The 13,301-nt window shown below is 48.3% G+C and overlaps 1 protein-coding gene across 4 annotated transcripts in view; it reads left to right on the top strand.

Moving 5' to 3' along the window:
• GRN (granulin precursor) overlaps window positions 1-13,301 on the top strand; it is a 906,558-nt gene that overhangs the window by 218,815 nt on the left and 674,442 nt on the right. For all 4 annotated transcript variants that reach the window (XM_069634286.1, XM_069634284.1, XM_069634287.1 and 1 more), the window contains exon 3: window positions 10,898-11,044. In XM_069634286.1, the coding sequence (XP_069490387.1) occupies window positions 10,898-11,044 (147 nt within the window). The remainder of the gene's footprint in view (window positions 1-10,897; window positions 11,045-13,301) is intronic.

Genomic DNA, 13,301 nt, shown 5'->3' with positions numbered 1-13,301 from the left:
CTTGAACTCATATATGTTTTGGATCACCCAAAGCGGCGAGCATCAATCTCTGTAGGCCATAACCTAGATATCCCTCGTATAACGTCTAATGTACATACAATACGCACACAATGTAGTGAACATAATGTTAGGTAATGAAAAGGTACTGGAACCGACTATATTAAAGAAATGTGTAACGAAATTGAAATGTGTATCTATATATGTGTCTGAATAACGTTAAAATAAGGCAGAACAGTACAAAACTCCTGCCTTCACTGATCAGCAACGCACGAGGAAAATACCTTTGTGAGTATATGCAAGGTCATTCCCTCTCCCACCCCACCAAGCCTGCCAGATAAAAAAAGCTAAGACTTGTGCCGCGCTCCCTCACCTCCCCCAACCAAGCTGGCGTTACTTCAGAGAGTCAGAGGCCCCGGCGCCGCAACCAAGGCCACAGCCCGCCACCTGTGTTATTTACAGCACGGTAATAAACCCACCGATGAACCCACTGATCTACCAGCACCCCTCATAAATCCCACGAACCCCCCAAGAATCCTGACCCCGTGTAAGGACGACCCCCATCATTGGGACAAGACACAGAGACCCATCTATATAATAACTCCTAACGCAGCAGACAGACATGTATCACTTGGCCTAGGTCCCAGAGCCCCGTCCCGTGACCTAAAATACCGGTCAATAGGACACAGGTAAATCTCACCCCAACCGACAACCACCAGACCTCTCACGAGGTGCATTCCTCATGTGTTGTGTTTATTTTAGAAGATAAGCTGGTGAAGCGATTTATTAATGAACGTAAATGTCATTTTCTGAATAACTGTAGTGTGCATGGCCTAGGGCAAATGAGACAGGAAAGGTATTCGTCATTGTCACAGGCTGCCCCAGCACATCAACACCGTACGGATGACCTCAAGCCGGCCTGCCAGGCCCAACCCAACCCACGAGGCTGACCAGTGACGTCGTCCCGCCAAGACCAACCCCGCGGCAGCAACACCTATAGTTAGTCGACACCACCCAATCCCAATTGACTTGTGCCCCCTATAGTGTTTAGGTGTTGATGACGTTTTTTGTATTAGAAATACGCCTGTCTTTGCTATTGTCAGGCAGAGCGCTCTCGTAGGTTGCAGAGTTCTTTGCATGCCTTATCCTTGGATAAACTCCCACTTACGCTCACCCGCACTCTGTCCTGGTCTTATTCCCACTACGGGAGAGTCCCTTATTGTCTCTCATTGCGGGGAGGATCGTGCTGAATTGGGGGCGCTTCCTTTCACGGAGTCGCACGACGCCTGCCTCTGGTGCCTCGGGGAGGCCCACGACACGGATGACTATCGACTGCCAGTCGCTCACGTCCAAAGCCTTACGCGAACGTAAGAAGTTGTCGGTAGGTCGGGTGTCCAAGCCCCGGAAGTCGAAGTCTGCGGGGCTTTTGACGGATGATTCGAGGGGTGACTCCGCGTCATCGTCGGAAGTCTCGTGGGTCTCCTTCTAGGAGTCGGTCTCGCCACTCCTCAGCCTCTTCGAGGCATTCTCGGAAGCGCCGACACCGGTCGTCTTCCAGGTCCTCTTCAGAGGACTCTGCCCGGCACGTCGCTTACCCCACCAGCCGTGCGACGCCGGAGGAATGGGCTTCCTTCGGGAAGAAAATGCTGGCGATTCTTGAGTCGCAGGGTACTAAGCCGTCCGCGCCCCCGAGTGGGGTCGGTCGTGAGAGGTCGAGAGACACCGCTCGCAAGTGTGGTCGGCACGAGTCACGGGAGAGGTCCCGTTCGGACAAGGAGACTGGTTCTCAACTTACCCGTTCCAGGTCCCGGTCCTCGACGCGTTCGAGACCGTGTGCACCTGTGAGGTCTTCGAGGAAGACATCGACGTCTGAGGCGTCGAGGGCGTCGACAGGCTTTCTCGAGGCTCCGGCTCTGGCTCCGAGGAAGTCGTCTAAGCCGTCGACGCTCAGGTCGTCGAAGGACACGCTCGGGGCTCCGGCTTCGAGGGCTGTGTCGACGCTGGCGGCGCGGCATCTGACGTCGACGCCGATTTCGTCGACGCCGATCCTCTCGGCGCCGATGTCTGTTCTCTCGACGCCGGCACCGATTCGCTGGACGTCTTTCGTGTCGGAGGTACCCCGTGGCACGGGAGAACCCCCTAGGAAGGCTCTGGTTAAGAGCAAGCACTCTCGGGTGCCTTCTTTTCGCCACCTGGAACATATTTCAGAGGCGGATGAGGATTCTGATGGCCTGGTTCCTAGTCAGGTTCCAGATGAAATTGTCTCGGGCCATAGTCAGTTTGACGATTTGAGGCAGTCACTGCATGATGCCAGTGGACACCTCTCCGGAGGTGGAGTTTTGTAGGCCTGAGTCTGGCTCTCATGCCGATTCCTTGTACCGGCGCCTTATGGCTAGGGTTTCTGAGTACTTGGGATGGTCTGCTCCCCCAGGGGAGTTTGTGCAGGATGATCTAACGGACATCCTTGATGTTGGTCCCCCAACTGACCCGGTACTGCCGTTCCATATGGCTTTACAGAGAAGGGTGGCGGCGGCTTGGACTGCTCCGGAGAGTCTCCCGGCGGTGGGCAGATCCTTGTTGCGAAAATACCGTCCAGCCAGTAGCGACCCCTGCTACTTGACCAGGCACCCCACTCCGGAGAGTTTGGTGGTGCAGGCGGCCACGGCCCCGGCAAAGCCGGCGTCGTACCCTACCATCCCTCCTGATAGGGACGACAAACGTTTTGATGGCTGTGCGAAGAAAGTGTTTTCTTCTGGTGGTATGGCGCTTCAGGCGGCTAACTCCATTTGTGCCTCGTCTCGTTTCACACACACTCTGTGGAACTGTGTTGCGTTAGCGGCTGAACATATTCCCGAAGGGGACGAACGGGATGGTTTCCTTGCTATGGTCCAGGATGGTAAGGATGCCATGTGTGAGTCCGTTCAGTCGGGTTTGGACTTAGCTGAATGCGTCAGTAGGTCCATGGCGGCGAGCACCGTGATACGCAGGTTTGCGTGGTTGCGGAAGTCGGGGGTTTGCTCCTGATGTGCAGTTCCGGCTCCTCAACATGCCCTTTGATGGTGAACACCTTTTTGCCAGCAAGGCTGTCGAGAGCCTTGAGGTTGCAGACCTCAAAAGCTGCAGCGAAGTCGCTGGGCGCTGCAGTTCGCCAACCTCCGCCTTTTCGTCCTAGGGGACAGCAGTGGAGGGGTGGTTCCTTTCGCTATTACTCGTCCTTCGGTAAAGCGAGAGGAGCTGGCAGTCAAAGAGGCCAACGCAGGGGTACCAGAGGTGGACGACAGGGTACCCGTGGTGCCAAGGCTGCTCGGTCAGTTGCCTCTTTGCCCTCAGGTAACGCCGCAGCCGCTCCCACTCAGTCATGAGGCCATGTCCCATGGTTCGCCGGTTGGGGGAAGGCTGGCGCAGCATCTTGTAGAGTGGCAAGCCATTACTTCAGATGTGTGGGTTCTGGAGATCATAACCCACGGCTACTGTCTTCCCTTTCGGCACAGGCCTCCCGACAATCCACCGGGGAACCTCTTTGCAGAGTCCGGATCTGCTCCTTGCGCAGGAAATTCAAGCCCTGCTGGAGAAAGGCGCCATAGAACTGGTGGCTGTAGCGGAGAGGAACAAGGGATGGTATTCCCCTTATTTTTTGATTTCGAAGAAAGACGGGGGATTGAGACCCATCATGGACTTGCGGGGTTTGAACAAACTCCTCAGGAAGGACAGGTTCAAGATGGTTACTCTCTCTCAAGTCCTCCAGGCCCTTCAGCTTCAGGACTGGTTGGTGTCACTCGACCTCAAGGATGCTTACTTCCATGTGCCGATCCATCCCAAGCACAAGAAGTACCTGAGGTTCGCGGTTGGCGACTCGCACTTTCAGTTTCGGGTCCTGCCATTCGGATTGACCTCCGCCCCGAGGGTTTTCACCAAGCTCATGGTGGTGGTGGCAGGGCATCTCAGGCAAGGGGGGATTCACGTCTACCCCTACCTGGACGATTGGTTGATCAGGGGGAGCTCTCCCGAGCAAGTCCTGGATCATCTGTCCGTCACCTGCCACTCCCTTCACAGGCTGGGCTTCTCCCTCAATTTAAAGAAGTCCCATTTGACGCCAACACAGCGGCTCCAGTACATCGGAGCAGTGCTCGACACTTCCCTGGGGCAGTGTTTTCCTCCCCAGGTGAGGGCTCTTCACATTCAGCAGATGGTGCACAAGTTTCAGCATGCCCAGACGCTCCCAGATTTCGAGTTCTGGAGGTTGCTCGGCCTCATGGCATCCTGCATTCTTCTGGTGCCAGAGGCCCGCCTGCGGATGAGATCTTTGCAGTGGGCACTCAAGACGCAATGGTCGCAGTACTCCGGCAGGATGTCGGACCCGTTTCAGGTGCCGCCCTCGGTCGCCCGGGACCTTCTGTGGTGGGCCGTCAAAGGCAACTTGAAGAAGGGGGCTCCATTTTGGCTTCCCTGGCCGGAGGTAACTATCGTGCCGGATGCATCCCTCACAGGATGGGGAGCTCATGCCAACAGGCTGACAGTCAGCGGTCGTTGGTCTCCGGAGTCCAGACTCCATATCAATCTGTTGGAGCTGAGGGCCGTCAGGCTAGCCCTGAAGGCTTTTCTGCCGACTGTGCGAGGAAAGAGTGTCCTGATCCTGACGGACAACACAGTGGCCATGCACTACCTCAACAAAAAGGGGGGGGCAGGGTCACTTCCTCTGTGCAGGGAGGCGATGCAGCTCGAGTTCTGGGCCATCCAGCAGGAAGTTTCGATCTCGGCAGTTCATCTGGCCGGAGACAAACGTGACGGCGGACGCTCTGAGTAGGCAGAGCGCGATCTCTCACGAGTGGGAGTTGGCTCAGGAGATTCTCCTGGAGATCTTCGCCCTTTGGGGGACCCCTCAAGTGGATCTCTTCGCCTCCAGTGTCAACCGGAAGTGCGAAAGGTTTTGCTCGCGGGAATTTCCTCCAAAAGGAGCCTTAGGAGACGCGTTCGTGGTGGAGTGGTCATTCCCGCTGCTGTACGCGTTTCCTCCAGTCCCCATCATCCCGCAAGTGCTGCGGAGGTTACGGAAGTTCGGTTCCCGGATGATCCTCATTGCTCCGGCGTGGGCTCGGAGGACGTGGTACCCGGACCTTCTCGACTTGTCCATCTGCCCTCCACGTCGTCTTCCCTACCGAGACGATCTGCTCTCACGGGAGGGGGGTCAGGTTCTCCATCCAGAGGTCAGATCCCTCAACCTTCACGCTTGGCTTCTGAAAGGTTGAGGTATAAGGATTGGGACCTCCCTGAAGACGTGATGGAGGTGTTGCTTTCGGCCCGAAGGCCAGCAACAAAGTCTCTGTACCGTTGGCGTAAGTTCTGCGACTGGTGCAGAGTTCAGAATGTGGATCCTTTTGCATGTGACATCCCCATGGTTCTGTCCTTTTTACTTTCTTTGGCCCACAGGGGCTTGCAAGTGGGTACCATTAAAGGTTACCTGGTGGCGCTGTCCATCTTTAAGCGCTCGTCAGTGTTCTTACTTTTAAATCCCTTTAATTTCAGTTTCTGAAAGGGCTCACTAATGTGTTCCCTCCGTCACCTTTCCTGGTGCCCGGTTGGGATTTAAACCTTGTTCTTATGTTTCTTATGGGTGCTCCGTTTGAGCCTTTACATTCTTGCCCTTTGAGGCTGTTAACTCTGAAAACTGTGTTTTTAGTTGCGGTTACTTCCGCTCGCAGAGTGAGTTACAGGCACTTTCAGTTAAGCCACCCTTCACTGTATTTCACAAGGACAGGGTTGTCCTTGAGTTCGTCCTTCTTTTCTTCCGAAGGTAGTGACAGAATTTCATTTGGCCCAGAAGGTTGTTCTTCCGGCATTCTATCCTCATCCTCATCCGCATCCTGGTAAGGAAGAGGAGAGGCTCCATAGGCTTGATCCTAGGAGAACTTTAAGCTTTTATGTTTCACGCATGTCCCGGGTCAGAGTGGACGATCAACTCTTTATTGGTTACGCTGGAAAGCGTTTGGGGCAAGCTGTGACGAAACAGACTTTGTCTCGCTGGATTATTTTGGCCATCTCGGAGTGTTACCGCTTGGCGGGTAAGGACCCACCGGCTGGCTTGCGGGCCCATTCTACCAGGGGTATGGCTGCATCTACTGCCCTGCAGAGGGGTGTTCCTATTTGCAACATCTGTGATGCAGCCACCTGGGCTTCAGTACATATATTTGTACGTCACGATTCCCTCGATTCCATCCGAGCACAGGATCTGGCCTTTGGCAAGGCGGTCCTTTGCTCTGCTATTTGATTGGCTATTCTAAATTTTGATTCTAAATTCTTTCCCTCCTCCTTGCTCTGGTACTGCTTTGGGAGTCTGTCATAGATATGGAATACGTCGGAGGACCCAATCCCCTCGAAGAAGTTACTTTCTTACCTGGTAACGTTCTTTCAATGGGATGGTCCGACAACGTATTCCATATCGCTCCCGCCCTGCCTTCCCCGCTGCAGAATTTCTTTTGCGATTGCAGCTTACGTTCCGCAAGGCTTTGTGTCTGACTGGCAGTTGACTAATGTCACACGTTCTGGGGGAAAAAACTACAACTGAGGCTATGGGCGTCGTGCGTCCTACTTATCACATCGGATGACGTCGGAGGAGGTCCTCGACGACGGCGCATCGACGTCATCGACGCAGGACGCAGAAGCAGCACAGCTGTGGTGAATAGATGTCATAGATATGGAATACGTCGTCGGACCATCCCATCGAAAGAACGTTACCAGGTAAGAAAGTAACTTGTTCTTCTATTAAATACATGTACAACCAGCTTACTTTGCTACCTGAGCAAGCCAACCAAGAACATATGATTACCTTACCATTACAAAGTTGATCTTTGACCTCCTTTTTTATAAACCTGCCATTGTTGCTGCTAGTTTCGACCTTTTCAGTCCAATTTCTTTAAAATTACCAGAACTTAATTTTGAAGATCACACGAGTACAATAATGAGGTGTTTCTTTCGTTATGCAATATAGCTGAGTACAAACTAGGAAAATGAATTGCTAGTTAACCTCCATAAACTGCATTGGTATTAATTTTTTCTGAAACAGGCTTGAGGTATTTTCCAGCAATCTGTGTATTACTCGGTACTTTAAAGAAAAAACGGTGAGATCGCCATGGACTTCTCTTGGCAGCTTTAGAGGGAATGAAACCCATGCTGGATCTGAGGCCAGATTCATTAGCATTGTTATTTTCTTACCTAACAGACGTGACGGCTAGCAAGCAGTGGTGGTGTAACCTCAGTGAAGATACAAGCTGAATCGTGGGTCTTGTTTTGTAGGCTGTAGCACAATTTGATTTTGTTCACCAGTGGTCATGTGTCCACAAAGATGCGTCCCTCACTTCCTCAGTTAAGCCGCACCTCCTGACTTCTAACTGTCACTTAAATTTCTGCAACATTTTAAGGGCTATTGGTGCTTCCGCTAGCTATAAGAATCCCTCTTGTCAAAAAATCCTGGGTCTTTAAAAAATGTAAGCCTGGTTTTGCATGGGCTTTCATTAAACTCGATCATTCAAATCCCAGACATTAATGGCTCAGCCTTTGAGTAGGTGACTATCATTTGTAAACTAAGCACGATATCCCAAATTGTGGCCTTTTTTTTTTCTTTTAATTCTTGGACTATGTAGTCCATTGCCACTAACCAGCTACCTGCTCTCAATATTTATTTCCATATTTAATTCAAATCTTAGTCACAATTGTAAAATGGAAATTTGCAACAGAGTAAAGCAACCATCTATCCACAAATATAAGTGTATACATGTTTGTCTCCTTTCAGCACCTTCCAGTGGCCAGCCCACAGTTACCCTTTCTGTTAAGTCTCCTACTTCTCCCTCTGTCGGCTTGCTTCTGTTCAGTGTATGATAGATAACCCATAACCACCTTGCTAGTAATGTATACACTCGGCTGAAGGTAGCATATAATTGATGGGCCTCTCTTTAAATGTGTTTTTAAGATTTTGCTCCTTGCCAATACTGGTCACTAAGCTGCAGCATAGTATGCAAATTGAATCATTTTTTTAAATGTAAACCATGAATCTTTGCTTCTAAAAACCTTTTGCTATACTGGCCACGCTGGAAAAGGCATGTTTCCCCAGAGCCTGTAACCTTGGATTGGCACTTTGGTGGCAAATGCTAATCCGAATGATTCATTCTAAACGTTGCACCACCCTTTGCCATAATTATACTTGCGCTTTCATTTTCTGATCCTTCTCTACGCGCTGCCTCCAGCAGCGCCGTCTCCTCCTTCACTGTCTTCATACTTAGTTCCTGTTTTGCTCCTGCATTACTCCTCGCCATGGAACGATCTCACTTAATCTGTACCACTTTGCAGTCTGGAGCGAAGACTTCGAGTCCTTTACAAGATCGATTCATCTTCCAATAGTAGTCTTAAATGCTGTAAAGTCAGATTGGTCTTTCAGACATTACGTACATATATTTATTGTAATAGTTGCCAGTGTCCATGGAGATCTGCAGCAGACTTAATTAGCCGCAGAAGTGGTCCATCCAGTTGGCGAGTATGGGAAGACATGTTACAGAGAATCTTTCTTTGCAAAACCGAGTGTCTTTGAAATTCAAGATCATCCCGCTGCACTCCAAGGACAAAGATTCTGTACTAAAATACTCTTACCAAAATTCTTTAATTTCGAAGTGCAAGTGATGCAGTTTGATGTTTAGAAGTGCTTCCTGTTGTGAATTCTGATAGGAAACAGTGGCACCGTTGCCTTAAAGTGCTTACTAACGGGGAGTCAGTAGGATTCACTGTGGCATGGCTTCCTACTTCAGCAAATTATTTTGGGAAATTACGACATTTTTATGTATGTTCTCTAATGCGCAGCTAGTAATTATTTGTGTTTCAAAGGGGCACTTGTGCATTTTAACTGCCCGCTTTGTTATATCGGCACTGTTCCTGGAATTGGTGTTCTTTACTGGTGCCCTGATGCTTCATGGCAAATTTACTGTTAAAGCCCATGATCCTGCTGAGGTATGCCGGTCTGCGGATTGCTTGAGCAGGCTTCGCTAGAAGCGTAGTACTGTGCAGAGTAGCGGTTTATTAGAGGAAGCTGAGCTGCGAAAAGCCACAATTGGTTTGCACAAATTGAGCGAGCTACATGAACCCCTGTTCGGTACATAGCCAGGGCCAGTGACCCACAATAAGTGACATGTTTTATGAAAGTGAGCCTCCATTATGCCTGATATTTAGAGCCGATGTCGGCGTGAGATGCCATATAGTGGTGCAATCCATCTCTGGCGAGGTCATTCGCATGGAGGGGAAATGGAATTATGCAAGAAAGAGATGGGATACCGCTGACCAGGCCCTCCACCCTCTCCCTAAATGAGGGATGTTCTGCAAAGGAAGTGTACTGTTGAAATCTAACTGACTAAATTTAGCCTCTTTTCTAATCTAACATTTTCATTGTGTAAAACCTGACCATTCTGTGTTGTGGTGAGGGGCAATTTTCGCAGGACGCTAAGCCCCAGTAGTTCTCCCCTGTCCGTTTCGCTGCAGCTGTAAAATAATTAATGGGGTTCTGCTACCAGTTGCTACTTCAACATACCCTGAATTTATATACAGTTCTGATGCCATCTCACCCTAACCAGCCCCCGCCCACCATGATAACACACTGAACATATACAATCCTTGTAAACTCCGAATACTGTCTAAAAGTGGGTGCATTGCAGCTGCTTTCTGCACAGGCAGTGAATATCTTGAAAGGTTTCTGCAGAAAACACTCTTTGGAAATGAAATGCATACAGCACTTGTGCATGCTTAAGCAGCTTGGTGTCATCTTCTACTGCAACCCGTGTTGCAAGGCCCTTCCCAACCCGGCCCACCTTTCTCTCCAGACAGGTTGTCTCTAGCTCGATGCCGGTCTATAGTTGCACTATTGTCAACCAGTGACAGCTGGTTCTATTTAAAACATTAATGGGAGTTTTTGGGAAGTGGCGCTACCCTCTTTTGCGCCTAGGTGCGGTGGCACTGTCCAGCCCCTGCACCCTGTCGGTCTTCTTGCACTGACACCACCCTTTATCCATGTTCCCTTCATACAATGGACATCTAACCCTCTTGTCATGTTGGTGCCAGCTGGCAGTTTGTTTTTGTCTTCCCCCATAGGTTTGCTGTGGACTGGGTGAAGAGAGAAATGCTTTTTGACTTCCAGGACCCAGGTATCGCATGTATTCAATTGGACTTTGTGTAGTTCAGGGTCCTTTACCGTAGCAGGCAGTGTGGTGACCCGTATTTAGGTTGTGGAGGACATACATATGTGCTATGAGACAGTGAATCGCAGGTGACTCTAGGAGAGAATCAGATTTGACAGTTACGACTAACAGTGTGGTTCCTGTGTAGGTGGTGTTTGTAGTGAGAAGTTTGTCAAGGAGGGTTCTACACCTGTCCCAGGTCTGGGGGCCCCTTTTTGTCGCAAAGTTACTACCCTGACCCTCCCTTTGGGGCGGGAGCTCCAATATACCATTACGAAATATCTAAACTGTGGTTCACAGCCTCCATGTAAGCCACCGAAGCAGGTGACTGTTGATTAGTGGCAGGCAAAACTGTCCAACAATAAAATGTGCTTGCGCCCCTGAAAGGTGTGTCCACAAATACATAACCTTTATCAGCAGAGCACTGCACCCTACAAGGATGTGTCCTTGCATGTTAAGCACCTGGCGAATGGAACTAGGTAGTGAATGAATGTTAGAACTACTGTTCAGCAGCTGCTCCCTGGTGGAGCTGCACATAAAAATAAGACTGTTTCTAACCCCAGTTTGAGCAAATAACTAGGCAGGGTGCCTCAATGTCCCCCAACTTAGCAGTTTATAAAGGAAAGGGTATCCGGATAATGTATTAATGTTCTTTTTTTTTTTTAAATCCACTTGTGATTTTTGTCTTGCAGGAGATTCGTGATTCATTGCGTATGATACAGACTGGGAGTTTGAATGATATTTCAGGAAGTTTTTGTCCAAACAAGGCTACGTGCCCATCTGAATACAGCTGCCTAGAGACACACACAGGGTCCTACAGTTGTTGTCCCTTTGTAGAGGTAAGCATGACCCACATTGGGGTAATACATACATTGTCCCCCTCTTGTATATTTGTTTCCCCCTGAATTATTGCATTTCTATTCATGGATGGTGAGTCCTGGAATGAAACTGTGATAGACTTATGATCTACCCATGACCTAGTGCAGGAGAAGAATGTTTATCAAAAAAGCATGGAAGACTGGTGAGGGAAGATGTAAAATCGTGAAAAATCAAGTAAGCAAACCACTACTGATTAACATTTTTACCAATTCACTTCCTACCATCAGTATTAAAAAAATGAGAAAGTAATGTTAGAAAAACTAGCAACATATAGAGTATTGAGTTTCACATTTTTTGACCGATCTACTATTGAAAGATTGCTCGATGCATAATGTGCCACAAGAAACATGCAAATCTTGAAAAGGTGGATTTAAGTCGGTTTATGGATAAAGGGGCCAAAGAAGCAATCGAAACTAACCTGAGTACAGAATGTGGCTGGGTTAAGAGTTTGTTTGGAGAGCTACTTGCAAAATCACGGACTGCGTATTGTGAAGCTAGAAGAGAAAATAAATCTTTTCTCCGTGCAGAACGGTGTGTGGGCATGCACATTAGTTAACCTGACCATATGGGTTGTCAATACTAATAGAAGAATGTACCGAGGATATTTTTTAATTTCTTCTGCTCATGTACAATCAATGTTTTCTAACTCTTTCATAAACCATCCAATTTAGTTTTGACTGCGACCAGAGCTGCCCTATTCAAGAAACACAAGTATCAGTGTTTTCTTTTAATTCAGTTCATATACTTTTACTACAGTTTAGGCAACACATACAAATCCCTTGGGTGCTGGTGCCTTCTTCTTGACGGGAACACATCTATGCCTACTCCAGTCTTTCTTGGCATAGCTCCTGTAGCCCTTCAGCTCTGACTGCGCCTGTTCTTCTTATACATCAGACATGACCTTCGGAAAATAAGATCAAGGACAGTGACACAGGTTGACATCGGTCTTTAGCACAATCTAGATATTTGAAGTTTTGGTGTCTGGACTTCACACCATTACCAGACATGGAAAAGCTAAATGAGTGCACAGATTTAAAGCGGTTCTAGGAATTGTAAGGTTTTCATGTACTTGAGGGCAAATTTGCAATGATCATTTTAGACATAACTCCATCTAGCCTGCTTTTTTAGCCTGCTTTTTTCTAGGGATAATTACATTAGGATATTAAAAGCAGAGAAACTGGTAACTTGACTAGGTACAATAAACTGGATTGTAAGTTTAATAGAGAATTATTTTTTAAATGGCAACAAGTCTTGCAGCTGCATTGATGCTTATACAACCCACCTGTTATGGTTGTATAACAGAATTCAAATCCTTGTCTATAGACACCAACTGCGGTTAGTCTTTAGCAACACAGGAAATTATTAAATACCAAAGATCTACATGAATAAATGTTCTGTCCATATAAATCAAAAGCACATAACTCATTTTTACAATGAAAAATTCATTCTGCTGTCCAGGGGATACTGCAATCCCGGTCCTGTCGCCAGGAAAATGTTATGTGAAATAGTCTGCAAAAAGCAGTTTTCCAAAATGTAGTCAATTCAAGCAGTGCAAAGTGTTGCCAGTAATGAGTTTGCCAAAAAAATGCACAAAGTGCAAGACTTTAATCCTAACAAGGACTGCGAACTCTAATAAAACCTCCACAATAACTAACTCCCAACCCTTGCTATGCTGCACATGTTCGACTTTGGCCCAAATTACATAAGATGAGTTGAACTAATATGTACTAAACTCACAGCAAGAGTTAAGACGGGTAGACCCTTTTCAAGCCCCTGGGTACTAGAAAAGGGCACCAGACAAGGTTGCCCCTTATTCCCACTAGTATATATTCTGACTATGGAACCGGTGGCAACATGAGGACAGAATATAATACGCTGATTTGCTTGTATATGTGCAAAACCCGTAAGATAACCTTGACCTCCTACTATAAACCCTCACACATTTCTCACAACTTTCAGTCATTACGATTAGTTTGGAAAAATCATCCCTGTTTCCAATAGCGGGACTGACCACAATGCAGCAAACTCCCGATACTGCCCTTGAAATGGTCCATCTCTACATTTCGCTACATATGGAGCGATATATACCATGACCACACTCTGGAACATAATAACCATACCCTAAGGGCCCTTGATGGCATTGAAGTTCTGGGACCAACTATCCCTCTCGCTAATGGGCAGGACAGCACAATTAAAAATGATTGCCCTTCCAAGGCT

This window comes from Ambystoma mexicanum, chromosome 13, assembly GCF_040938575.1.
Source record: "Ambystoma mexicanum isolate Mex_15411 chromosome 13, UKY_AmexF1_1, whole genome shotgun sequence".
Lineage (NCBI taxonomy): Eukaryota > Metazoa > Chordata > Amphibia > Caudata > Ambystomatidae > Ambystoma > Ambystoma mexicanum.
The sequence above is the reverse complement of the archived record's forward strand: the minus strand, read 5'-3'. Positions and strand labels throughout refer to the sequence as shown.